Genomic DNA, 27,659 nt, shown 5'->3' with positions numbered 1-27,659 from the left:
GCCTCCCCTCTAACACTTAAAGATTCCCACTAGGCCCAAGGCATGTGCTGGTTGCTAGAGGATTCTCTGCCCTCCAGGAGCAGCCAGGGAGGCAGAAGCAGCAGACACATAAACAGCCCCTCTAACGTGCTAAGAATGAACCCAGTAGACCGAGTTCTGAAGGGCTGGTGGGACTTTGATGAGTGCAGGGCAGTACTCGGGGCAGTAAGGAGGTTGGCATGGCTGGAGCTGCAGCGTCTGCAGAGTAGAGTGTGGTGGTGCGGCAGAGGGCAGGGGCGACATGGGGCCTTGCCTTGGAGGGTGGGGTGGTGGCCCATGATCAGGAGTGTGGGCCAGGTGCGGTGGCTCATGTCTGTAATCCCAGCACTTTGAGATGCCAAGGCAGGTGGATCACTTGAGGTCAGGAGTTTGAGACCAGCCTGGCCAACATGGTGAAACCCCATCTCTATTAAAAACAAACAAACAACAACAACAACAACAAACAGCTGGGCGTGGTGGCACATGCCTGTAATCCCAGCTACATGGAAGGCTGAGGCAGGAGAATCTCTGGAACCTGGGAGACAGAGGCTGCAGTGAGCCGAGATTGTGCCACTGCACTCCAGCCTGGGCGACACAGAGAGACACTGTCTCAAAAAATAATAATAATAAATAAAAACAATAAAGGAGTGTGGGCTCTGGCCTGGGATCCCAGTTTCATGTTTAATCAGCTGTGTGGCCTTGGAACAATCACTCCGTCTCTCTGATCCGCTGGATCCCCAGCATAAAACAGGACGATGATGGTGACACCTACCACATGTGGCTGTTGGGAATGATCAGTGAGATGATGCCTGTGAGGCACAGGGGGGTGGGAGGGGGGCTCAACACATTCTAGCTGTTCTTGACAGTCACCCCTGGAGTGACCAGGAGCCTGCAGGGGATCTGAGCCCGTGAGTGACATGTGCTCTTGGCCTGACTACATCTCATGCTGGCGGGCTCAGCGCCTCCCTTCTCTCTGTTTCCTCACTTGCTCAAAGAGAAACTGGACTAAGCCCGAGGAAAAATCTTCAAATGCCTCCAGGAGTGGGGCAGTAATTTAAATGAGTGAGGGTGGTGCAGGGGAAGCCTGCAGGGAGTGGTGGGGACTGTAGTGCCCAGGGTGCCTATGTCCCACCCCAGGGACCAGCCTCCTCTCAGCCCAGCAGCTGTAGCCATGTGGGAGTGAGTCCAGGCTGGTCAGAGATGCTAACTTCTCAAGAGAGGTAAACCCACGCTTTTGTGGGAAAACCTCTCATTACTAATGTTAGCAATGCATTAAATATTTTTTTAAAGTATCACTTGCGGCAAGGCTAATGCTTCTTTTGGCAGTGGCCGCCATGACCACTAGGTGACTTTCTCTGCAGGTAAGCTGGGGAGCCACAGAAGGGCTGTGAGCAGAAGCAGCACGTGTTCCAGGCTGGGACCATCTCCAAGCCCTATCTGCAACTGTCCCTCCCCTCCCGAGGCCTGTTTTCTTGTGTACCATGGAGGTGGGAAGCCAGACCCTCTCCTTGCTGACATTCTTAGGAGCAGTCTGCCTGGGAGATAGGGCTGTAATGAGGCCCCTGCTCAGTGCTATCTCACAGGTGGTGCCAGGGAGTCTGGGGGAGCCTGGCCGCGCCAGACGGGGTCTGCTCTGTGTCTGGGAATGGCAGGTCTGGCAGGTCCAGCCGGAGGTGGCTCTCAGAGCCAGTGTCAGTGAGGGCCTGGCTCCTGCCTCCTAGCTCTTCAGGGTCAAAGGGCAGCACTTTCAGCCTTTTCTGGGACCAACTTCCTATTTGGGAGAGAAAGCAGACAGATCCCTGGCAGGAAATGACCTTCTTCCCAAAGCCCTGTTTTCCACTGGCGCTGACTTTCCACTGGCCACAAAGCGGGAGTCCCCATGGTTGTGTCACTCAGCCTCTCCATCCCCCTCAGAGCCCAGGGGCTTTGCCATGGCAGCAAGCCCACCTCGCTAACATCATTAATTTAGTGTTGGCAACGGAAAATTTTTCAGTGCCCGTATTTATTAGCGCCCAGCTGGGCTCTTGGGTCTGCCTCTCTCCTCTTCACAGTCCCCAGGGCTCCTGGTGTCCCTGGGACAGCTCTGAGCATTGTGGCCTCAGGGCTCCCTCTTAACTAGGCCACTCCAAGAGAGAAAATCATTTAGTGCAGCTCTCCCACCCCTAGTAGGCAGCCCCTTTGTCAACTGAATTTAACTGCTCTTTGGTGCCAGGCTGGAGCCCTAGCCTCTCCTTGCACAGCCCTAAACACGGGGAGCTCACCACCTTCTTTATGCTAGAATAATCCTGGCAATGCTTCCTTCTGCAGAAAGCAGGCCCGGGTACTGAGAATTTACCTAAAGGGTCCCATCAAAAGAGCGGATGCCCCAAAAGCCACTTTGACTGGGAAAGATCAAAAGTGTATGCTATCGTGTTTCTTTTTTTTTTTTTTTTTTTTTTTTGAGATGGAGTCTTGCTCTGTCGCCCAGGCTGGAGTGCAGTGGTGCAATCTCGGCTCACTGCAAACTCCGCCTCCCGAGTTCAAGCGATTCTTCTGCCTCAGCCTCCCAAGTAGCTGGGATTACAGGCACCTGCCACCAGGCCCGGCTAATTTTTGTATTTTTGGTAGGGACAGGGTTTCACCATGTTGGCCAGGCTGGTCTTGAACTCCTGACCTCAGGTGATCCGCCTGCCTCAGCCTCCCAAAGTGCTAGGATTACAGGCGTGAGCCACCATGCCCCGCCTGCTACCATGTTTCTAATCACTGTTTCCATCAGATTTAACATAAATCTGCTGGTTTTAGAAGGTGTGGAAATTAAATACCAAAAATAAAACTGCCTGTAATTTCACTACCTAGGGCAGGGCTAGGGGAAAAAAAAAGAGGTTGTAATTTATTGTGTCCACACCTACCTCTAGGTAAACTTCCATCAATACCTGAACTTCATCCCCTGTGCCCACCTGGCAAATCCCTCCTCTCCAGGGAAAACCTTTAGGTATTTAATATAACTAACCTTTACCGAGCTCTGGGTTAATCTATCTAATTCTTGTGACAGCTCTGAGACATCTTATAAATGAAGAAACTGAGGCTCAGAGAAGGCAAGTAACTTCCCAGAGGTTGCACAGCTAATAAGGGGCAGAGACATGAATCCATTAGGGACCAGAACTGAAGTCTCTAGAGTAGACACGCACTGTACTTTCTTCCTCCTCGCCACAGGAGTGGATACCAGACTGCTCAGCAGCTCAGATGTTCATTCATTCATTCTTTGTGGGGTTTTTTTTGAGACCGAGTCTTGCTCTGTTGCCTAAGCCGGAGTGCAATGGTGTGATCTCGGCTCACTGCAACCTCCACCTCCTGGCTTCAAGTGATTCTGCTTCAGCCTCCTGAGTAGCTGAAATTACAAGCGACCGACACCATACCCGGCTCATTTTTGTGTTTCTTTTTGTTTTTGCTTTTTTTCATTTTTGTGTTTTTAGTAAAGACGGGATTTGGCCATATTGCCCAGGCTGGTCTCGAACTCCTGGGCTCAAGCGATCTACCTGCGTTGGACTCCCAAAGTGCTGGGATTACAGGTGTGAGCCACCGTGGCTGGCCTCATTCATTCTTCTTCACACTCACTCATTTATTAAGTTACTTGACATTCCTGAGCTCTGGTTCAGTGTCAGGTGCAGGCCGATGCCGTCCCCCACAACCCCCGCCGACATCTGCCACACTTTCAGATGCCCCAAGAACTTGAACTTCATTTATTACAAATAACTGGGTTCACTGCATTGTATGATGAACAGCGAAGCCTAGAGAGGCAGCCCAGGCTGGGGCTCCAACAACCGCCCCCAACACGCCCAGCCCTGCATGAAGTCCTGGGTGTGTGAGGTCATCTGAACTGGGCCTTGGAGCTGTCCTGTATTTATAAAACCAAACGGGTCCAAAGACTCCTGGGTGTGTGTGTGTGTGTGGTGTGTGTGTGTGTGTGTAACATAGACTTCCTTTCCACAGGGTGTTGGTAGGTGGGACTGTTGACGCCATCCCTGGGAGAGAAGAGTCTGTGGCAGGGACTGGTCCCAGAGTGAGCCTAGGCGCTGCATCAGTTTTAGTGGCTGGTTAGCTTGGACCCTGGGCAGGTATGGGGCGGCCCATCCTGCCCAGCCACAGGAAGCTCTAGGCCACCTGGATTTGCAGGTCCTCATCCTCATCCAGGTCACTGGCTCCATCCCCGGCCTCCTCGGTGCCAAAGCGAGCACTGCGGATCTTCCCGAAGAGGGGAGCGTTCTGCTGCTGCCTGCGGAGCCTGCAGGGTGGGGGTGACAGGAGGTTAGAGCAGCCTGGCCAGTAGTCCCCCCATAAGGTGGCTGCAGCTGGTGCTGGAGCAGTTAAGCCTTCCCTGGCGCTTTCCCTGCTGTCTCATCTCCTGTAATCTTATATGATGGAGGTGCCATTATCACTCCCATTTTACAAGCAAGGAAACTGAGGCACAGAAAGATGAAGTCATTTGCTCAAAGTCACACAGATGGTGGGGAGTCGGGCAAAGCTCTGAACTGAAGTGGGTGGTGCCAGAGCAGCTGGGCAGTTAGAGAGGTGAAGGAACTGGCTCAAGGTCATCCTGCGGGATTTGAACCCAAGCCTGGCTCTCAGAGCACAGGGAGCAGAGTTGGTTGGTGGCGACGGTGGGGGCTGGGCTGAGCTCTCTATATTCCCAGTGTCGGTGAGAAAGGGCTCAGCCCTAGTTCTTCCTCACATTAAAATTCCTAAAGTCAAAATTTACGAGGAAAACTTTGACTCTAAGAAGAGCTGGTGAAGGAGACGCCGATCCCTCCCCCCAACCCCCCAGCAAAGTGGCCGCCCTGGCTGCATCTTACTGGAAGGCATGAATTATTAACACGTAAGGGAGGGGCACAGGCGGGGGCCTCCATTACTGCACAGTGATTTAGTGAGCTGTCCCCGGAACATTAAAGCACAAAAAGTTAGAAAATAAAATGACACAGCGGTCCTGGGTGGCCCCACCCTCCCCGATGGAAGCACTTGAGAGGCCCAGCAGAGCCTGCCTGCCCACTTCTGGAGTTTATGGCTCCTGAACAATGTGACCCAGACTGTGGGAAAGCCCCAAGGCTAAGTGGTCTTTTGAAGGGTGTGTGCTGCAGGGTCAGAACGGGCAGAGCCAGCCAGGCATGGGTCCTGACTTGGACCCACACCTGGGCCCCTGCACAACACTTTATGGGCATCATCCCAGGCAGATAGGGAAATCGAGGCTCAGTTTACCATGGCACAATAGCTGTTAGGTCTCTGCAGCCCATACTCTAAGCCACAAGATCTCAGCAAACAGCAGCATATAGTAAATGCTCAATAAATAAGGGCTTGGATGGCTGATGGCCAGGGGTGATTCTGCCTGGCCACCCACCAACTGTGTGGCCATGGAAAGACTTACCCTCTTGGGCCTTAGTTTCCTCATCTGCCAGCCCCCTCGGAAAAAACATCTTTCCTTTCTCTCATAGAAGCAGCGTGATACTGAAGCACAATATGTAACCCAAATATAAGCCCCTCCCCAGTGGTAGTGGTAATAGTAGTAATAGCAGCAGCTGCTGACAATTACTCAGCATTTATTATGTGCCAGGTGTTTTCTTTCCTTCCTTCCTTCCTCTCTCTCTCTCTCTCTCTCTCTCTCTCTCTTTCTTTCTTTCTTTCTGATAGGATCTCACTCTGTCTCCCAGGCTGGAGTAATCACAGCTCACTACAGCTATGAACTCCTGAGCTCAAGTGATCCTCCTGCCTCTGTCTCCCAAGTAGCTGGAACTACAGGCACACACCACCATGCCTGGCTAAGTTTTGTATTTTTTGTAGACGTGGGGTCTTGCTATGTTGCCCAGGGGTTCTCGAACTCCTGGTCTCAAGCAATCCTCTTGCCCTGGCCTCCCAAACTGTTGGGATTACAGGTGTGAGCTACCATGCCTCCAGGTACTTTCATAAGAATGGATCAGCTCATTTAATACTCACAAGAGTCAAGAGGTAAGAACTATCATCATCCCCATTTTACAGATGAAGAAACTGACACAGGTTAAATAAGTGTCCCAAGGCCACACAGCTGCTAATGCTGAGCCAGGCTTCACACCATTCAAGCAGTCTGGCTGCAGAACCCAGCACCCTCTATTCCACGAAAGAAGAGAATGCAACTAAGTGCATTCTCAAGGCCCGGCACAGGTCAATGCTGTGGCTCCCATGCTCCTTGGGCCTCCTAGCTGTGAAGTGGGAGGGACCTGGACTGAAGTTTTCTGATATCGCCTGGCTCTGTGATTCACAGAGTGCTGGGATGGAGACAGGGTTGGGGGAGGGAGGCAGAGTGTGCTGGGTAGGGCCTGTTGGTAGTGGAGGGGATCCAGGCCGGGGGCCCCTCCACGATTCCCTGCTCACCAGTCTCTCAGATCCCTGCTGTCCTGGTGTCACCTGGGCCCAGTAACCCTGAGGGCTGCTTATTTGAGCCCCGCTGGCCCCACCCACTGCCCCACCCCTTGGGCCCGACCTCTTCAGCCCGTTCTTCCGGCCCTCACTCCACCCACCAGCCCTCCTGCTAGAGGAGACAATTCCAGGGCCTGCAGCTGGCCTGACTTCCTGCACCCCCTGCCCTGGTTTCCTGGCTCTGGCCCTTCCTGCCCGGAGGGGACAGGATTCTGGCTCCAGGCACCTGGATCTCTTCCTTCTTCATCTCCCCCTCCAGCCTTGGTTTGGGCTCCATCCCTGACTGGAGGGTTCCCTGGCTGGAAGTCTCCACCCTGTTTCTGTTCCCTGCCCGGGGCCCACCTGGACTGCAGGTGCTCCAGTTGCACTTGCAGGTTCTCGCTCTGCTCCGTCTGCTCGTCCAGTGACCGCTGCAGCTTACGTGCCTGGTTGTGGGCCTCGTCCAGCTGTGGGGGTGAGCAGGGCCGAGAGCATGAGGGTCACCCAGGGCTGGGCAATGGCGGCCACCCGCCCAGGGAAAACCACTCCTACTGCCGTTCCCTGGGAAGGTGCTCCTCCGAGAGCGTTTGCTCCTTGAGGTCTAGGCTAAGGCTTACCTCTTCTAGAAAAGCATCCCTTTGGTTCCTCTCCATCCCCTTTGCCTCCTCTTGCACATCTACCCATCCTCCCAGGCCCTGCACTACTGATGCAGCCATCCACCTATCCTTCTGTCCCCATCAGTCTGTCCATCAGACCATTCGTCCAGGGAGATATTCATCTGCCCACGGAGACAGTCACCCACCACTCCCCATCCATTCATCTAATCAGCTGCCCATCTAGCATGCCTAGCCATGCCTTCCCGCTCTCCCGGACACACCTATCTTCCCGTCAACCTGGCCTTCTTTCTCCCTCTGCATTCGTTCTTCCACCCACTGACCCAGTCAGCTGTCCATCCATCTGTCCACTGTGTACCCATCCAGCCATCATCTGTTCATACATCCATTGGATCCACCCATCCATCCGCCCACCCTGCCTCTCTCTCCCATTCATCCATCCATTCATTCCTTCTCCCATCGGTTCATCCATGCACATATCCATCTTGTCTTCTGTTCATTTTTCTTCCCATCCTCCCACCCACATGTCTATCCTGCCATCCATTCATCACGCACCTACCCACTCTACCCTGGGCGCCTCCTGAGAGCCAGGCTTGTGCCAGGCACCAGGGGCTGAGAATGGAGAAGCCAGGAGGTCCCTGCGGCCCCTACTCCTCCCTGGCCAAGGTCTGTGGCTGCCCCTGCCCCTCCGTGGTCCTCACCTCATCCTCAGCCTGGGCCAGCTCCTTCTTGAGCTCCTCCACCCGCAGCCGCAGCTTCTTCACCTCGGCCTCGTGCTGCTCCACCCGCCGGTTGGCATGTGCCAGCTCTGCCACCTTCTCCTGGAACTGCTTCTTCAGCTTGCCATGCACATGCTTCAGGTCTGCCAGCTCCTACAGGGCACAAGGATGGGGTGGGAGGGAGGGGGGATCAGTATCAGCCTGGGCGCCATGCCAGGGAGTCCCACGAGGTCAGGCAGTTCTAGGGATGCTGGGTGTCTCTCCCTCCCAGAATCTCTCCATCTGTTGTCTGAAATATCAGCAGTAGAGGTTTGGCTGAGCAGCCAGAGGCTGGAGGTGCCTTCTAGGGAGGTGAGAAGGCTGGCTGGGTGGAACCTGTGGCTCCGGTTTGGATGTGTAACTTTCAGATGCTACTGGATCTGCCCTGGAGCTGTTGGAGCAGGGTCGGGTTTCTGGGGAAAGATGAGGTCTGGAGTCTTCAGGGGCATATGGCATTGAAAGCCCTGGGTAGGGAATGAGCTAGGCTGGGGAATGGGTGGGTGTCTCAGAGCCCAGAGTGGTTGGGAAGAGGAAGGGCAGCCAGCAAAAGAGGTGCCCACCCCGGAGCTCTGTGAGTTCTCCAAGCCTCAGTTTCCATTTCTGTAAAATGGGAATAGGCATTGCCTAAAGGTCTCTTGAGTCCATCCTTTTTGTTCCATCTCTACCGACTGCAACCTGGTCCAGGTCTCCTCCCTCTCTTGCTGTCCAGGGAACGTCAACAGCTTCCCCCCAGCCTATCTTCCCATCCTCTGCCCACAGAGCCTGCTCATACTCTCCTCCTGCTTTAAACTCTCTCGAGGAGTCCCACCACTCCTGCCTCACCTACCACATCCCCCCGCTCACTCCCCTCCAGCACACTGGCCTTGTTCCTCCAAAGCTCTGTGTCTCTTTCACCATGGACATTTATTCATGTTATTCCTAACTTCTCTCCATCCCCTCCCTAAATCCACACATTACCAGTTAATGGCTGCTTTTCCTGGAGAACAAAGTTTATTATTATTTTTTTGAAACAGAGTTTCTCTCTGTCACCCAGCTGGGGTGCAGTGGTGCAATCTCAGCTCAGTGCAAACTCCACCTCCCGGTTTCAAGTGATTCTCCTGCCTCAGCCACCCGAGTAGCTGGGATTACAGGTGCCCATCACAATGCTCGGCTAATTCTTGTAGTTTTAGTAGATATGGGGTTTCGCCATGTTAGCCAGGCTGGTCCCAAACTGCTGACCTCAGGTGATCCACCCGCCTCAGCCTCCCAAAGTGCTGAGATTACAGGTGTGTGCCACTGCGCCTGGCTGAGAACTCAGTTTAAAATGTCACTGCCTCCAGGAGGTATTTCCAGGACCGTGGGCCTAAGCCAGGTCTCCTGGTATCCCCTCTTCTTGCTGGTGACCATGAAGCTGTGTGATTGGCATGAATCTGTGTGACAGAGACAGCCACATGTACATCCCCCAAGTGAGCCTTCAGCTCCACGAGGGGAAGAGGGGAGGCCACATCTGTCTGTTCAGTGCTGTGTCCCTGGCACCTAGAGTGGAGCTTGGCACACAGTAAGTGCTCAATGAATGCAGCTACTACAAATACCAACTGGTCTAGCACACAAGGTGCTGAATACATGCAGCTACCATAATTATCACCAGGCTGACACATAGGAGGGAGGCTGCGCTCTGTCTGGATGGGGAGGTGGTGGCCCCAGCACTGGCTACTCCACTCCTTGCCCCACCTTGTTCTTCTCGAAGAGCGCGGCCTGGCTGGCCCTCAGGTCGCAGTCCAGTGCGCTGGCTGTCTGCCGCCGCCGCCGGGCCAGCGCTTCCTCCAGGTCCCCGACCTGTGCCCGCAGCTTCTTGTTCTCCCGCTCAAGGCCCAGTTTCTCTGTCTCCAGCCGCTCCCGGCGGCCCCACTCCGAGGCGTTTTCGGCCTGCAGCCGCTCCATCTGCAGCAGGGCAGGACAGAGTGAGGACTCCCAGGGGAGGGGGCATGCAGGGCCTGAGCTGGACGCCCCCGCCACCTCCTGGAGCCATTTTTGGCTCCAGGAAGCAGATCCAGCTGCATTGGCTATAATTAAGCTGGGCTCATTTCATGGTGTACAGGATGTGAGGGCGCTTCTGGTCTCTGTGTGGGAGAGAGGCCTGCCTCTTGCAGATCAGGACACCATTGGATGTGGCTGGCCCCCCTCAGAGCACAGTCCTGGCCCCTGCCCTGTTCCCAGTGATCTGCTGATGGAGGCAGGGCCCCAGGACCCCTAAACCCAGGTCCTCCTGGGTCCCATCCATGGCCTCACCTCGCCCCTCAGCTCGGCCATTTTCCGGTCCATGCTGGAGCGTGCACCGAGCTCATCTTCCAGGTCCTCAGACATGCGGCCCAGCTCGTCCTGGTGCGCCTCCTTCAGGATGCTGAGCTGCAGGGATAAGGCCCCACCTGCTCATGAGAACCACCAGGATATAGCCTGGAACCAGCTCCGGGGGTGGGCGCCAGTGCAGGAGTGCTCAGCATGGAGCCTGAGGCAGCACCCAAATGGGGCAGGCACCAAGTATTCCAAACAGACCTCGAATCTGACCACTTCTGCTCCTCCCAATGTCTTTCCTCCTCATTACTGTCTAGGCTCCCAGTGTCTACTCCTGGCCCTTCTCTGTCAACCCGTTTTCCACAACACCAGCCCAGAGGGAGCTTTTAACAAAGATGAATGCAATCATACCACCCTCCTCCCACAGAGCCTCTGATGGCTCCCAGGTGCCTTAGGGTAAAGTCCAACTCCTCTCTACGCTCTCACGAAGCCCTGCACGATTGGACACCGACCTGCCGCTCTCCCCTTAGTTCACTGTACTCTAGGCACCATGGACTCCTTTCTGTTCCTCAGACACAGCAAGTTCCTGCCCACCACAGGGCCTTTGCACATGCGTGGAACATTCTTTCTGAGACACTTCGTAGGACTGATTTTTCTTATTCTCAGGCCTTGACCTAAAGGCCCCCTCCTTAGGAATGCCTCTTCTGTCCACCTGGCCTGGAGGAGGGGCCTCCTCAACCCACTCCCCACTGGAAAGCTAGCCTGGGAGGACGGGGAGCTTGTGTGTCTGTCCACCTTTGTGTCGTTGTATGGCCTGGGCACAGGGCCGCCCTCAATGTACAGTGACTGATTCCAACACTGCTCTGCACACAGGTGCATCAGAATTGCTTGGCGTGCATTTAAGACAATAACATTTCTTGCGGTATACAGCAAACCCCAATAAACTGCTGCTCCCTGCAACACACGGATGAGTTTTCAACACACAATGTTGAGGGAGAGACACCAGATACAAAAGAGAACCTTTATAATTTCCACTAAATTATACATTTGTGTTTCATTCGCTTTTCTTCGAATGATTATACTTCATAATTTGAAAAGACTAAAAAAACAGGGTCCTGGACCCAGCCCCGAAAGGTGCTGATTCAGGAGGGTGGAGGCGAGGTCTGGGAATCTGTATTTTAGGAGATTTCCTAAGAGATTCTCATGTAAGACCAGTCTCGGTCCCCTCCAGGACAGTTTCAGGCTCTGAAGTTCTGTGATCCTCCCAGCTACTAGAAAGCCACCCATCCAGTGTGGCCTTCCCTGGGTGGCTGCGCCCTCTGGTGGCCACTGAGGCCTGCACAGGAAGCCGTAGTGGCAGCTCAGCCTGCTCTGAGCCCCCACACTGCAGTGGTGGATTCCCTTCTCTGGAGCCTCAGCTTCCCTATCTGTCAGATGGGGACATGAGGACCCAGCTCCCTGGACTGCCATGAGGCTTCGGTAACACCTAGTACAGATAGGAACCCAATGATTGCCACATCCAGACTCCTCATCTTCATCCTGGTCTATAAGGCCCCCTCCTGCGGCCTCGCCTCTCACTTCCTGCTCTCCAGCCACTTGGCCCTCCCTGTTTCCCGCACACACTGGGCTTGTTCCTGCCTCAGGACCTTTGCACCGCTGTGCCTTCTGCCAGGAACACTCTCCCCTGTATCTTCTCAAGGACAGCTTCCTCTAGCCCCTTTAGGTCTTGCCTCAAATGCCACCTTCTTAGGCCTTCCCTGACCTACCACCCCATTGCTCTCATTCTGTTTTGACTCCTTCATAACTTATGAATCTGCCTGGTGACTGTCGGTCTCCCATGCCCATGGCCCCCACAAAGTGAGCTCCTGAAGGCAGGGACCTTGCCTGCCCAGCACTCAGAACAACTCAGAAAAAATAAAATAAAATAAATAAATAAAGCCAGGCACGGTGGCTCACACCTGTAATCCCAGCACTTTGGAGGCCGAGGCAGAAGGATCACTTGGGTCCAGGAGTTAGAGACCAGTCTGGCCAACATGGTGAAACCCTGTCTCTACTAAAAATACAAAAATTAGCCGGGCATGGTGGCGGGTGCCTGTAATCCCAGCTATTCGGGAAGCTGAGGCATAAAAATCGCTTGAACCCAGGAGATGGAGGTTGCAGTGAGCCGAGATCACACCACTGCACTCTAGACTAGGCGACAGAACAAGACTCTGTCTCATAAAAAAAAAAAAAAAAAGAACAACTGTTGTATGAATTAATGAATGAATTCTCTCTTCCATCTCCTCTACTGAAATTCAACAGTGTGATCCTGCCACCTCCAGGAAGCCCCTCTGGTCTCCAAGACTCACCTGCTTGAGCATCTCCTGCTTGGTCTTGCTCAGCTCCTCATACTTGATCTTCCACTGGCTGAGCTCCCCCTCTAGCTTCTCAATGTTCCTGCTCAATGCCAGTTTATCCCTGGGGAAGGGACAGATATGGGGGTGAGCCCACCGAGGCCCTCTGCTTGGAGTCCTCACCAAGGGTGGCCCTGCTGTTTGCGCTCTGCACTTGTTGAGCCCAAGTCCAAAATCCTTGCCTTGGTATTCAGGCCCAGGCACCGTATGTGGCTAGAAGCACCCTGGCTTTGCAGTTCTCCTGGAACTGCATTCCCTATCCAAGTGCAAGTGCCCAGCTCACATTGTGGGGAGGTGGTCAGGGTTCCAGAGCACTGAGCATCCCCGGGCAAGTACCTCTCTCCTGCTGCACCCCAGGCTCATCTGAAGATGTCTCCAGGAGGTGGCGGCCCCAGCACTGGCCACTCCACTCCTTGCCCCACTTGTTCTTCTTGAAGAGCTGTCAAAGACCACCCTGATCCTGTCTGTTTTCTAGACTATGTTCCCTGCAAGGCTTGGTCTGAACACATGGTTCTGCAGATAGAAACACTGGAAAACACTGTCCAGTGACCTGAAGAGAGGGTCCTCTCTTGCCATCGTCACTGTGTGGGATCCCTACACCCTCCCATAACCCCCACCCTGCCTTGATCTTGAATAAGGCACTGTAGGTAACAAGTATGATGCCTGGCCCTGGCAGAGTAGGTGCTCACCAATGGCTGAGCTCAGCATCACCTTCCAGCACGCTGCCCTTCATGACCCCACACCACACTGGCCTCTCTCTCTGAGAGTGGAACACTCCACGCCTCCAACATGGGGTTCCCAGAGGGGACAACGTCACCCTGTAGGAGGCATGTTGAAAACCCATGGCGACATTTTTGCCTATCACAATGATTAGGGGTCATTTAGTGGATGGGGTCCAGGTTGCCTGACTCCTGCAATGCCCTGGGCATCCTGCCCATCAGGATGCATCCTGCCCATCAGGATGCATCCTGCATCCTACTGAACGCATGCACAGCCCACCGGACATTGCTCGGGGTGGAGATGATCTGAGCCTAGAGCCTCATTCTGATTTACATCGAAACACAAAGTAATTTTTATACTAACATACACTGAATTTTCTAGGAATGGAATCACTGTATAAACTGAAGGAAGACTACACTTTTCTTTGTTTTTAGAGACAGGATCTGGCTCTGTTGCTCAGGCTGGAGTGCAGATCACAGCTTACCCCCTGGAACTGCACTCCCTACCCAAGTGCAAGTGCCCAGCTCATATTGTGGGGAGGTGGTCAGGGCTCCAGAGCACTGGGCATCTCTGGACAAGTACCTCCCTCCTGCTGTACCCCAGGCTCATCTGTTAAAGACCACCGTGTTCCTGTCTGTTCACAGCTCACTGCAACCTTGAACTCCTGGGCTCAAGCGATCCTGCCACCTCGAGCTCCCAAAGTACCGGGATTACAGGCATGAGCCACTGTGCCCGGCTGCACTTTGCTTTGTTCAGAACTTTACCAAAGGCTGTTCATCTCCCAAGAAAGCTCATCACAGTGACACCACTTGTGTCTTTGAGTTGCTAACTCTGCACACCTGCATGAGCCGCCTTTGCAGCTGTCCTGCAAGGTGACTTAAATGCACAGATACATGTAAGCCTTCAACATAGCACCTGACTCGGAGCATGTGCTATGTGTTTGCTGTTATAACTATCGTCACTATCATCCCATTTAAAGACACCCACTCTGACCACTTCACCATTTCTTCTAGAGGAGCTATGCCTAAGCACTTCCATATCACAACACGTGTATTTTAAGTTACTTTCAGGCTGGGCACGGTGGCTTACACCTGTAATCCTAGCGCTTTGGGAGGCCAAGGCAGGTGGGCTGCCTGAGCTCAGGAGTTTGAGAGCAGCGTGGGCAACATGGTGAAAACCTGTCTCCACTAAAATACAAAGAATTAGCTGGGCGTGGTGGTGTGTGCCTGTAGTCCTAGCTACTCGGGAGGCTGACACATGAGAATTGCTTGAACCAGGGAGACAGAGATTGTAGTCAGCTGAGATAGCGCCACTGTACTCCAGCCTGGGCAACAGAGCGAGACTCTGTCTCCACAAAAAAAAAAAAAAAAAAGTTACTTTCACTTCTACTTTATATTTCAGTTAGTGCACTAGGTTGATTTTTTTGCTTGTTTGGCTTAAACAGTCTAAATTTATTCTCTCATATTTCTAGAGGCTAGAAGTCCAAGATCAAGCTGTTGGCAGGGCTGGTTCTCTGAGGGCTGCGAGAAAAGAATCCATTCCATGCCTCTCCCCCAGCTTCTGGCAGTTTGCTGGCCATCTTTGGTATTCCCTGGCCAAAGATGCAACAATGTCCACAAAAGCATCACCCTGACCTCTGCCTACATCTTCACAGAGGCATTATACCGATTTTTTCTTTTTTTTTTTTTTTTTGTTTTTTGAGACAGCGTCTCTCTCTGTCACCTAGGCTGGAGGGTACTGGTGCATTCATACAATCACAGCTCCCTCAGCCTCAAACTCCTGGGCTCAAGCGATCCTCCCGCCTCAGCCTTCCAAGTAGCTGGGACTACAGTGGCACAGCCCTGTTCCCAGCTAATTTTTTTTTTTTCTTTTTTTTTTGTAGGCCAGGCACAATGGCTCATGCCTGTAATCCCAGCACTATGGGAAGCTGAGGTCGGTGGATTACCTGAGGTCAGGAGTTCGAGACCAGCCTGGCCAACACGGTAAAACTCCGTCTCTATGAAAAATACAAAAATTAGCCGGGTCTGGTGACGCATGCCTGTAATCCCAGCTACTCAGGAGGCTGAGGCAGGAGAATCACTTGAACATGGGAGGCAGAGGTTACAGTGAGTTGAGACTGTGCTACTGTACTCCAGCCTGGGCGACAGAGTGAGGCTCTGTCAAAAAAAAAAAAACAAATATGATTTTTTGTTTTTGTTTTGTTTTGCTTTTTTTTTTTTGAGACAGAGTCTTCTCTGTTGCCCAGGATGGAGTGCAGTGGCACAATTCCGGCTCACTGCAACCTCCACCTCCCGGCTTCAAGCAATTTTCCTGCCTCAGCCTCCTGAGTAGCTGGGATTGCAGGTGTCTGCCACCACGCCTAGCTAATTTTTGCATTTTTGGTAGAGATGGGGTTTCACCATGTTGGTCAGGCAGGTCTCGAACTCCTGACCTCAAGTGATCTGCCCACCTCGGCCTCCCAAAGTGCTGGGATTACAGGCATGAGCCACTGCGCCCGGCCCAGCTCATGGCTTTCAATATCATCTCTTCACTGGTGACTCTTGCATTTTTATCTCCAGCCCAGGCCTGTCTCATGAACTCCAGACTCATTCACGTCCTCAGCTGCCTCCTTGCCATCTCAAACTCACATGTCCAAAACCAAGGTCCCAGCTGCAACCTTCCAACTTCCCTGTCTCCATTCCCTGCTTTTACCCTGCCCACAGCCCTCTCCCCCAACTAGAAAGTAAGTTTCAGGAAGACAGGGGCTTCTGTCTTATTTACGGCTGTATCCTCAGGGCAGAGCACAGTGCCTGGCCCAGAACAGGTGCCTGGTAACGTATTATTTGAATGAATAAATAAAAACTTGCACTGAGTTCTCGGGTGGAACACCACTGCTCTACAGTTGCAAGACACTTGTCATCTTCCTGAGTCTAATGTTGTGTGATTCTGAGGGCGCTGTAGCACGGCCTGGCCCTGTCCCTGCCCCCTCCCGCCTCCCGCGACTCACTCTCGCTCCTTGAGCAGCACCTTCTGGGATTCATCCAGCCGTAGCCGCAGGGCGGTCAACTTGGAGGCCTCCTCCTCCGTGGCAGCTGTGTCCTCCCAGGGTAGCCTGCTGCGCTCCTGGCGGCCTGAGCTGCCCCGCGGGCCCCCGGCCCCCAGGCTGCGCGCCTCCCAGCAGTCCTCAGACTCCTCTGGCGTGCTCTTCAGCAGGCTCTCCACCAGCTCCAGTTCCTGCGGGGACCAAGGTGGAGCCTGGACCAGTGGCCGCCAAGCCAGGCCCTGGGTCTGAGATCAGCTTGATGGGTAACCTTGGGCAAGTCACACAGTGTCTCTGGGCCTCAGTTTCCTCTTCTGTTGCCTGCCTCTCCATCTCTGGAGAAGGAAGACATGCCCTGCTCTGGGCCTCCCCCTTCACCTCCTGGAGCTGCAGAGTGTCAGCCACCAGGGTTCCCTGTATCCTAGAAGATTTCCCAGGAGAGGTGGTGAGCTCCCCGTCACTGGAAGTATGCAAACCTATGGTGGGGCACCGATGGGAACAAATGTTGAAGCAGGAATTCCTATAATGGCTTAAGCCTAGATTCCTTCCAAAGGAATTCTAGCTCTAAGATCCTGTTTTTTCAGGGGCAAACAGTAAGGCATGGGAAGACTGGTGGCATGGGCAAGCAGTGCCTGTGAGGAGAGCCAGCTCCCAGACAGGAAGCAGTGAGAAATTAGGAACCCAGGGCCGAGCCCCCTTCCTCCTTGCCATTCTGCCCTTCTTCTCCGCCCCTGCCCATCTCCAAGGCCTGTCTCTGACACAAACCCACAAGGACCACAGCCCCTGTTCCAGCTTCTCCCACAGCCTTTCCAGATGAGTCTGGGCCAGGCTCTTCCTGGCCTGGCCCTCGGTTTCGCTAGCTGGACAGGAGCAGTGGCCCTGAGGACTCCCTGAGGGGTGAGAGCTACTCTTCTGTATCTCAGATTATTCAGGTGGAGGTGGCACCTGGTCCAAAGCCCCATTTTATGAATGGGGAACAGGGAGAGGAAGGACTTGTTCTGGACCACAGCATGAAAAGGCTGGGCTGGAGAACAAACTCAGACTGCAAGCCTAGGGCGCCTGCCACTGCCCACAGCCCTCTGGCCTGTGACCGACAACTGGAATAAGGATAGGACAGGAACAGCATTGTGCGCAGTGAACACCACCTCCAAACACCAGGTCGCCCCAGGGAAGAGGGGACTTCAGCCACAGGAGGCAGCAGTGCCCGCGCTACCCTACGGGATGGAGGGGGCTGGGCAGGAGAGAGGACGGGGCAGTCTTATCTGGAAGAGTTGGCCTGTCCAGGGACTGAGTGGGGACAAAGCTGGGGATCTGAGCTTGGACCTTGCCCCTAGGTGGCTTTCTGGTAACAGGCCTGCTGGCTCAGGAAAGGGTGCCCTCTGCACCCACTGTTAATGCAGCAGCCATCCTGATTATTACCGTGGACTCTGGAGCCAGATTGTCCAGGTTCAAACCCCAGCAAGTTGTCACTGGCTGGCAGACATTGCTGCTTTTTTTTTTTTTTTTTTTTCCGAGATGGAGATTCACTCTCGTTGCCCAGGCTGGAGTACAATGGTGTGATCTCGGCCCACTGCAATCTCCACCTCTCGGGTTAAAGCAATTCTCCTGCCTCAGCCTTCCATGTAGCTGGGATTACAGGTGCCCGCCACCATGCCCGGCTAATTTTTGTACTTTTAGTAGAGACGGGGTTTCACCATGTTGGCCAGGCTGGTCTTGAACTCTTAACCTCAGGTGATCCACCAGCTTTGGCCTCCCACAGTGCTGGGATCACAGGTGTGAGCCACCACGCCCAGCCCAGACCTTGCTTCTGAATCTCTCTGTGCCTCAGAATCCTCCCCATGGAGCAAATATCTTAGAGGGTTGCTGTGGGGGTTACCTAGATAACGCACATGCTCGGCTAAGTGCTGCACGGATGCCCAGTGAATGACGGCCGTTGCTATTACTGCCGTTTTCCAAACTCACCAGGCCCTCTCGGCCTCTAGACTTTTTGCACAGGCAGTTTCCATCAGCTGGAATGCCTTCGGGCACTTTTTTCTTAATTTTTATTTTTTAGAGATGGAGTTGTTGCCCAGGCTGGAGTGCAGCAGTATAATCATATTTCGCTGCAACCTCGACTTCCTGGGCTCAAGGGATCCTCCTGCCGCAGCCACAGCCTCCCAAGTAGCTGGTACTCCAGGTACGAGCCACGTCGTCCTGCCCTCCTGGCACTTTTCACAGCTAATTCCTACTCATCATTCTAGTCTCAGCTTGAATGTGACCTCTTCCAGGAAAGCTTCTGTGAAGCCTGCGTCAGGGACCTCCTCTGTGATCCCAGTGCCCTGATTTCTCCCACCGCTCAGCTCTGATTGAATCAATGGATTCAGCTCTGCTACGAATCGGCTAACTTCCAGGCAAGCTGCTGGATCCCTCTCCTGCTCAAAGGGGATGATTCCTTGGTTCAGTTGACTTCTCAGGTGTGGGAGTGGAGGGATCACAGAACTTGGGATTCTCCACCCTGAGGTCTCCGGAAGGAAGATGACGTGAGGCCCCTCAAGGGTAGAACCCGACCTGTAGAAGTGAAACCGCCAGGAGGCCAGGCCTTTACTAGCTCGTTTCTGAGCCCAGCAGCTCAGGCCAATCGGCCCCGCCCACTTCGAGACTGGAGCGCGAACGCCCCGCCCGCGCCGCGCACCTGGCTGCCTGGCGGCCTCTCGGACCCGACGTCACGCACTGGCTCGCGCTCCGCCTCCGGCTCGGGGCCGTCGCGCGTCTGATCGGCGACCCCCCGGGCGCCCCTCAGCCGCGCCAGCTCGCGGCCCCGTGCCTCGCACTCGCCCTGCGCCTCCTGGCGCTCGCGCCGTGCGCCCGCCAGCTCCTTGGTGAGCGCGTCCAGGCGCTGGCGCAGCTGGCGCACCTCCTCGCGCGCGCGGTTGCGCTCAGCGCGCACCTTGCTCCATTTCTCGCGCCAATTGGCAGTGCAGTCCGACCACCAGCGCATGGTCTTCTCCATCTGCGCCGCCCGCGCCCGCGCCTCCTCCAGCTCCCGTAGCCGCAGCTCCTCGCGGCTCTCCCAGTCGCCGTCGGCCAGCAGCGCGGGAGCGGGGGGCAGGGGCAGTGCGGGCGGCGGCCCGGGCGAGGGCGTGCCGCTGGGCGGCGTGGGCGGCAGGGAGTCGGCAGGCCCCATGCGCTCCGGCGACGGGCTGCCCAGGATGGTTAGGAGGCTGCCCTTGGACAGCTGCGGGGACTCGGCCAGCCGGGGGCTGGGCCCGTGGCTCATGGTGCGGCCGGGCGGGCCCTGGGCTCGAACTCGCGGCCGGGCTCAGGGGCGGCTCCGGGGACGCGCGGCGGACGCGATACAACTGTGCATGATGACGCCGTGCCCCGCTTCCGTCTGGGCCACCGGGCGGAGGACGCCTCCTCGGACCTACGGGAGAACACAACCGTTGTTGGACTGTGACCACCGTCAGTCTGGAAGATCAGCCGCGCTAAGGCCCTGGCGGAGGCAACAGAACGGCCAAGGTAGGAGGAGAGAGTTCTGTTCCAGGAGAGTCCCAGTGAGGCAGGATTGGTGGAGCAAGGGCCCGCAAAGGCCTCCTCAGTGGCCTCCAGACTCCCTGCTCCAATCCCTTCACCCAGCGGCGCTGATCTGAAACCTCGATCTGTTCTTTATTCTCCTGGTCCCGTCTCACACACTGATGGCTTATACTATACTACTATCCAACTTCCGCACGGGACCCAGGCGGGGGCACTGGGCTGGTGCCAGGAGTCCCCTCCCTGCCTTTTCCTGCACGGGGCTAACTCTTCTCATATTTAAGACTCTTCTGAGATATCACTTCCTCCTGGAAGCCCTCCTGGAGCACCTCAGGCCAGGTCCATCAGCCCCTTATGTGTCTCCATCACTGCACTAACTTACCCTCTCATTTATGTGTCTGCTCTGTACCTTTAACCAAGGCTGTGAGGGTTCGCTGTGGTCCAGGACTGGGTCCTGGCCACTGTTTTAGTCCCAACACATGATGACAATGATATTTGTGGAGGGCAGGCCACAAGCCAGGCACTGTGCCCAGGGCTTTAGGTGAGCGATCTCATTTATTCCTTAAAGAGTGGAGGTGAAGAAAATGATTACCTCCATTTATGGTATCTATGAGTCCAAATTCAAACTCTAGTAAGGATTTGCCGAATGAATGCACGCGCTGGGGATGATGATGGAAATAAACCAGTCCTCAGATGGAAAGGGCTTCTGAGAGTGCAGCAGGATGTTCTCTCCCCTTCTCGCCGGAACCACCCCTCCCTGACACCCTGACTCACCGCAAACAGCTCTCTTGTTCTCTGTGTCTCACTTCAGCGTCCCCATCACGCAGCACTGGGCTCTGCCATTTATGGGCCATGCACCCCCTCCTTAAATGAGAGGCATGTCCCTCTCTGTCCCCAGTCTCCCTCCACTGCGGCCTCTGTTGACTGCCACCCACCAACAGCCCCTTGGGACATCACACCTTTCCTTCCTCATTAGGCAGAGAGCCCTGGTCCACAGATCTTCACACCCGCCCCTAAGACCTACCCTTTCTGAGCGATCAGTGCACTGTCGGTGGGACTCTCGGCACTGGCTGTCCCCAAGGCTGCCTGGCAGCCCTCTATGTCCCCTCTCCACCCTCTTCCAATCTCTAACCCACCTCATTCTCGGCAGATGATCTATCATCATGGTTTGCAGTGAAAAAGGAAGCTGTCAAGCCCCACGGCCGCCTCCTCTCTGCCCCTGAGCGGACAGAGGGGTTCTCCTTCCTTGAGCCGAAGGCCTCCCTCCTGCCAGTCCCACCCTAGCCAGTGACATCCTCTCCAGGGGTCTTACCCCTGCTGAAGTGTCTCCAGACACCTTCTTCTCCCCTCCCCTGGCACCTCCCTTTTAAGGCCCTTCCAAAGTGGTCCACACTTGCTGTCTCCACTCTGTCTACCTCCTTGGCTCTCTGTCACCCGGCCACCTGTGCCAGGCTGGTTTCCAGTCCCCTGTGACGGTGTGCCCTCTGGACCCACCATGGCACCTGCTTCCCTGCCTCACTTGCTTCCAGGTCTTCCTCTCCAGGTTTCCCCTCCTCTCCAGCTGCTCGTCAGCCTCCCAGGTGAACCCCCTGGGCTTATCCCTCGAGTGTGGCTGTCATCGGGCCCTGGGCCCCCTTCTCCTCTCATGCTATCCCTGCCCGAGCCATCTCACTATGTCCCCAACTCCAAGTCTCTCTCCAGCCCAGGTTGCCCTCAGAGCCTCCCATACCTCCAATCGGATTCCTGATAGACGACTCAGGCTCATCTTGGTCGAAACAGAACTTGCTGCCTCCATTCCCCCCGTGACCAGCTCCGCCTGGATGCTCCTCCGGGAGAGGGCACTTCCTCGCTCCTTCCAGAGAAGGCACTTCCTCACTCCTTCCAGCTTTGGGGGCACCCTGAAATCTGCCTTCTCTCCTCCCCCACCCACCGCCAAACCTTGTCAGTCTATCTGCTGTGCATCTGCCTTCCATCCACCTTCTTTGTCCACAGTCACTAACCTGTCAGGGTCCACACCACCTTCACTCACCTGGGCAACAGTACCCACACCCACCTCCCTGCCCATCATGCACTTTCACCTCCTTCAAATCCATTCTCAACAGCAATAGCCAGAGTGAGTTTTTATAAGAACCTGACCACTCTGGTGGCCCCTCCCTGTGTCATTACCAATACTGATTCCTCCCTAGCCTCAATTCTAAGGTTACTCCTTCTAGGACTCAACTCCAAATACTCTCCAATCCCAGCAGGAGCCGCAAGCCACTGATCCCACCACTGCACTGCCCACCCCCATGTCCCTCTCCTTCCCAGCTCACCTTCTGTTCTCCTAATCTCTCCCTTGCCAGCACCCTCCGTGCCCTAGGCCCCTCCTGTTCTGGCCTCTCCTGGCAAACGCCAACCCTGTTCCCTCCACTGCTTTGCCCACTCTTACCTTCAACTATGGGCATTGGAGGTTTACACCACCACGTGGGGCAGTATTTTTTAAAACTCATGACCTTTTGTAAAGGTTCCTCCGTGCTGCTCAGCGACCCCGCTGCATTTCTCTAGGCCGTGTGCTATTTGTTTATTGTCTGTCTGCCTTTACCATGCATGAGGTCTAGGCCCAGCTCTGACACCAACCTCATGTAAGCCACTGTCCCTTTCTGGGCCTCAGTTTCCCCATGAGTAGAAGCGGGGACGTGTGAGAGAGACCAGTGCTTCTTCATCAGGGTGTCCTTCAGATTCACCCGGACACTTGGCCCTATACCTGAGAGGGTCATGTTTGGTAGGTGTGGAGCTTGGAATTTGCATTTTATTAGTTTGGGATATTTGGGTATTTGGCAATGCTTTCTTACTACCCACAGTTCCATAAACACAACATGTACATCCCGACCCTGATAACATCTGTGTCACACACCCAGACACAGCCATACAGATCCAGGCTCTGGTTCCAGGTACACCACTGACACCCCGGGAGATCCCTAGCAGCCTGTGCCTCTGTGACCCAGTCTCTCCGCCTGTGCAGTGAGCTGGCTGGCCTTGATGCCCGTGTGCATTCACAAACATCTGTGCACACACAGACATGCAATCCCATGCACAGATGCAAAGACCCAGGGGCAGACACACATATGCTCAGATGGACTGATAGGCACACACAACTACACGGCTGCATGGAGAGATATTCGCCTGTAGACACAGACACGCCTGAAGACACACATGCCAGTACACTGACACACAGGTACAAGGACATGCAAGGAGACATGCTCATCCCCAAGCGAAGCAGATACACACACACACACACACACATACACACAGGCAGACACACACACTCCTCATTTTCCTGGCCTAGCTCCACATAGAGAAGCTCTTGGAAAAGAAAAACAATGTGAGAGCCTGTGGGGGAGGGGAGGAGGAGGAGGAGGCAGGAAACCCGAGTGCCAGCCGGTAGCTGTGCTGGGTATGGGGGCCCGGGCCCTGTCTGCTGGGTCCTTACCACAGCCGCTGAACTAGGAGCCTGGCAGGGAGGGGGCCACTGCCACATCCTCCCTGCCTCTGGGAGCTGCCAGGCCTGGCACAGGGCTTGGCCCGGAGAGGGCCACCGGCTCCTTCCAGGAATCCAAGCCTGTTGGGCAGGGCCAGGGCAGGCACCACCCAGGTCTCTAATGGCTTCCAGGCACCCATGCTAAAGGCAGAGATGGGGGCTCCAGACTCAGCTCGTTCTCCTTCCCAGCAGCCTGGCCAGGCCCCTCCTAGGGGCTGGGGGAGGAGGAAGGGGCACAGCAGGAGCAGGGAAGTTTTGGAACAGCACTCCCACCTTTGCACTTCAGGCCCAGGGTCCCCTGGAGCGGGTGTGTGGGAAGGGGTGGGGGTCGGGGTCCTCAGGGGAGTTTTCTGGAGAAGCCCATCCTGCCCCCAGCACACCAGGAATCCTGCACTCCCACATAGACCCAAGGGCAGCCAGACCCTGCCTTGCAACGCCTCCCCCTACCCTGCCCCACTCATACAGCACAGCCCTGGGGAAACATACTCACATACAGCCCCAGTAATGCACACACACACACACACACACACAGCCCCAGGGACCCGCACTCACACACAGCCCCAGTAACGCTCACACTCACACATGGCCCCAGGGACCTGCACTCACACACAGCCCCAGTAACGCTCACACTCACACATGGCCCCAGGGACCTGCACTCACACACAGCCCCAGTAACATGCACACTCAACACACACACAGCCCTGGTAATGCACACACTCACACGCAGCCCCAGTAACATGCACACTCACACTCACACACAGCCCCGGTAACGCACACACTCACTGAGGGGCAGCAGCAGCGCAGAGCATGGCTCACAGTCGTGGAGATGCCCCAGCTGCCCTGCCCGCCCCTTCCACCAGGCTCAGTGCCCTCTTGCCATGGGGTGTGTATGTGCGTGGGGCGTGGCCTCCTGTCCCCTTGGCATCACTGCCCCACCAAGGGACAGGTCAGGGAGGGACCAGCCACCACAGGCCCCGGGGAGCCTTTCCTACCCCACCCTCCCTTGTCCTGCCTCCCAACAGCCAGACGGGTCTATTACTGCTTTAAGTCTCTGGGTTTGTATTCCAAATGCCCCTGTCCCAGACTCCAAAACCCCCACCCATCTTCAAGTTCAGCTGCCACCAACTCCAGGAAATGCCTTGATCTCCCCACCCCCACCTCCACCTGGGGACCACAGCCCTACAACCTCCCACAGCCAGGCCTGGCAAGCTGCCATCTCTCTTCTGGCAGTACAGGCTTCCCCCATCCAGATGGGACACTTGTGCCACTTAGAGCTTCTGGGACAGGCCCCACAGATACTAGCTGATTAATGCTAGCTGGTGGGCTGGAGAGCAGAAGACTGAATTATGACCTCGTATCCCCTTAGCTGGGCAGCAGAGCTGAGTGGGAACCAGAGCTCCTGAACCCCAGCCCCACAGCTGTGCTCACTGGTAGCTCACTCCAGGACAGAAACAAGAATATTTTGATCTGACATTTGCTGCAGGCTAGGCCCTCATCAGCCCTGACCACAGAAAGTGACCCAGTGGTTCCTGTTGCTTGTGGACTTGTCTGGAATAGCTCTCCTTCCTTCATCAGCAAACTCCTACACATCCTTCAAAACCCACCTCCAGTGTCCCCTCCCCTGGGAAGGCTTCTCTAACCTCTCTGCGCAGAGTATGCTCCCAAAGCACCAGGCACCTCCCTGTTCTACAGCAAAGGCCTCACTTTGAAGTCCACGAACGAGGACATCAGCACAGGGCCCAGCATACAGCAGATGCGTGATGGATGGAAGGTACCCCTAAGAAGGTGGTACCACTCTTAGGGGTACCCTTGTGACCATGCAGAGTTTGGGAAGGTTGAGTCATCCTAAGGATCAGGAGTCAGTCCGTGGCCAGGCTCTGAGACAGGTAGGTATCTGAGCCTGCCTGTGGCCAGGTTTGGAGTAAGAGGTCATCTCACGGCCAGGTCGGCTGTCCCACCTTTTATCTGGGGAAGCCTAATTGGCCCACTGGGGAACAACGCTGTGTTTTGTGCTCAGCATGTTTGGATGGGTCTCTCCGTATCAGTGAGAGGAATGAGCAATGCCAAGGCCTGGACAGGGGCCAGCTGAAGGGATGGGGAGCCCAGTGGCCCAACCCCTTCCCCCAGCTCTGAAACCCTGTAGATCCTCCCAGAGCCTTTCAGGTAGGGCCCTGGGACAAGCCCATGGCCACAGGCCTGGCTGTGGACAGAAAGCAGAGCCCAGTGGGAAACCACAGAGGACAGCCTGATTGAATAAGTGCAGGGCCCAAGGCTGGTCAGCCCACAGACTGCGGGCACCTGTCCCTGTGACCTGCTGCCCAGGCTCCAGCTGCAGGACCTCCGGGGGTAGCTGGCTGGTGGGAAAGGAAGGGATGGGGGCTAGGCCTCCAGGCTGGACCTGAGCCCAGGGGTGCGGACCCCTGGCCTGTTCCCAGGTACCCCCATCTTAGACTGAGGAGCCACAGAGACAGCCTGGATCATTGATTTGAACTCCTTTCTTTACATATGGACCAACTGAGGCCCAGAGGGACAGCTACGTGTCTGTGTCCACACCGTAGACCAGCAGCAAGGCTAGGGTAGGGAGCCGGAGATGGGATGCCTCCTCTTCTGGATCTTAGCCACCTGAGGGGCACAATGCCCTCGGGAGCACCTACACGATGGGGTCTGCAGGCACCAGGCCAAGTGGATACGCACAGCTGGGATGGTGGGGTGAACCTTCATGGGGACCCACCCCAACCCCAGCCCCACCCCGACCCCAGCCCCACCCCTCTCAGCAACACCGTGAACTCTTCACTCTCGTACAGCAGACATCCCGCTAGTCCCAGCTCCATCACTGATATGCTGTGTGATATCTGCAAGTCCCTGCCCTCTCTGGGCCTCAGTTCCCCTACCTACTGGATGGGGAGAGGCACTAAAAACATTCCTAAACGCTCTAACAGGTGGGCAGACCTCGCGAACCCAAACCAATCCAACCCGCACAAGAGCCCTGGAAGAGCGGGGGTGGGAAGGTGGACACCACTCCCACCTAAGGTACAGAAACTGAAGCCCCAGCCCTGCGTCGCCTTAGTCCTCACTTCGTCGCCCCCTCCCAAGCCGCTGGCCCTGCGAACCGCCCCGCTCCCCCTAGCGGCGGGAGGAGGGTGGAGGGGGTTCCTGGCCCGCGCCGCGCGGTCCCGCCCACCCCACCGCATGGCCCCCATTGGCAGCCGCCGCGGCTCTGGGCAGGGAGCCGTGCTCTGATTGGCCAGCGCCGCCCGTCCATCCCACATTCGCCATGGCGACCACGTTGGGTCCCCCGGGAGAGTTCCAAATTCCGTCCCCGCCCGCCGCCCCCTCCCGTCCGGCCCGGGCCGCGGCATTCCGGAGGCGCCTCCCCTCCCCCATCTCCCCGCGGCCCCTCCCCACCTAAGACCTGGGATTCCGGGGGGTGAGGGAGGCCGGGGAGGGGTCTAGAAAGTTCTGCTCTGAGTTCGGGGGTTGCCGCGGGCGCCCCGACAGTGTCTGCTCCTCCAGCACGCCCCAAAACTTAACCCCTTCGTTCCCGCGGAAGGCGCGCGGCCTGGAGCGAGTTCCCGGGTCGCCGTGGCCTGCCGTCCCCCGGCCTGCCGCCCCCGCTCACCTCGGGCCGGGACCTGCGAGCTCCGGACGTCCGAGCCGCTGCGGCGGGGTGGAGCGGGCACGGTGCAGCTGCGACCGCCGCCGGAGGGGCCGAGGGAGGGCCGCGGAGTCTCCTCCTCCCTCCCGGGGGGAGGGGAAGCAGGGGGAGCGGCGAGGCCCCCGAAGCGGTCGCAGGCTGCGGCCCCGCTGTGACCCCGGCCCGCCGAGCTGCTGGGGTTGGGGCTCTGGCCTAACTTCGGGGCGAGGGGTGCGGGCCGGGGCGGTGGGCTCTGTTGCAGAGCGGGCCGGACCCCGACGGAGGCCCCACCCCCGTGAGGGGCCGAGAGTTGGCGGGGGGCTCGGCTTTCTTGGTTCAGGTTTCCTCAGCGCCAACTACGTACGAGGCGCCCCCCGCTGAAACGGCCACCGCGGGTCCCAGCGCGGCACGTGGAGCGAGCTTACCAAGTCTTCACTGTTGTTACCTGCATTTTTCCCTGGGCCAGCTCTGCCACCGAGTGGAAGTGGGCCAACAAGTCTGTGCCCATCGGGCCTCAGTTTCTCTTTCTGTACAACAAAAGGGTTGACGAAAGCAACCTCGCGCTTGTTAAGAGGTGGGGGGCGCGGGGAGCACTCGGCCCGACGGGCGGAGACTTTTCTTTGCATTGCGATGGTGGTTGGCAGGCCCTGGGGAATTACGGTAATGCGCCTTCGGGGGCGCCCAGCTGTTTTGGGGCTTTCTCTCTATTGGGGGTAGGGTGTTTGTGGTCTTGACTGGAAAGCCGGGACAGGCGTCTGGAGGGCTCCCCACCACATCCTGTACCCTGGAAGGCCCCCGAGGTGAAT

General features: G+C 56.1%; 1 protein-coding gene across 1 annotated transcript; it reads right to left on the bottom strand.

Annotated features, from left to right (window-relative positions):
* Positions 1-3,598: 3,598 nt before the first annotated feature.
* Positions 3,599-26,938, bottom strand: CCDC102A (coiled-coil domain containing 102A). Its single transcript, XM_030822944.1, has 9 exons — positions 26,839-26,938; positions 18,864-19,595; positions 16,160-16,386; positions 12,409-12,517; positions 10,058-10,174; positions 9,500-9,709; positions 7,733-7,903; positions 6,781-6,884; positions 3,599-4,279 (listed from the first exon to the last, which is right to left on the bottom strand). Exons 2-9 carry the CDS (start codon positions 19,446-19,448, stop codon positions 4,150-4,152), a joined length of 1,653 nt encoding a protein of 550 aa, XP_030678804.1. The 5' UTR covers positions 19,449-19,595; positions 26,839-26,938; the 3' UTR covers positions 3,599-4,149.
* Positions 26,939-27,659: the final 721 nt, after the last annotated feature.

Source organism: Nomascus leucogenys, chromosome 2, assembly GCF_006542625.1.
Source record: "Nomascus leucogenys isolate Asia chromosome 2, Asia_NLE_v1, whole genome shotgun sequence".
Classification (NCBI taxonomy): Eukaryota; Metazoa; Chordata; class Mammalia; order Primates; family Hylobatidae; genus Nomascus; species Nomascus leucogenys.
This window is presented reverse-complemented; position numbering and strand designations above follow the sequence as displayed.

What these genes read in the sequence shown, in the direction of transcription:
- CCDC102A (XM_030822944.1), bottom strand. Translation starts at nt 19,448, where the DNA reads ATGAGCCACGGGCCCAGCCCCCGGCTGGCCGAGTCCCCGCAGCTGTCC. An exon ending in AGCAGGAGATGCTCAAGCAG is followed by an intron (nt 10,175 to 12,408) that starts GTGAGTCTTGGA and finishes TTATCCCTGCAG; the next exon opens with CTCAGCATCCTGAAGGAGGC. An exon ending in CTGGAGCACCTGCAGTCCAG is followed by an intron (nt 4,280 to 6,780) that starts GTGGGCCCCGGG and finishes CCCACCCTGCAG; the next exon opens with GCTCCGCAGGCAGCAGCAGA.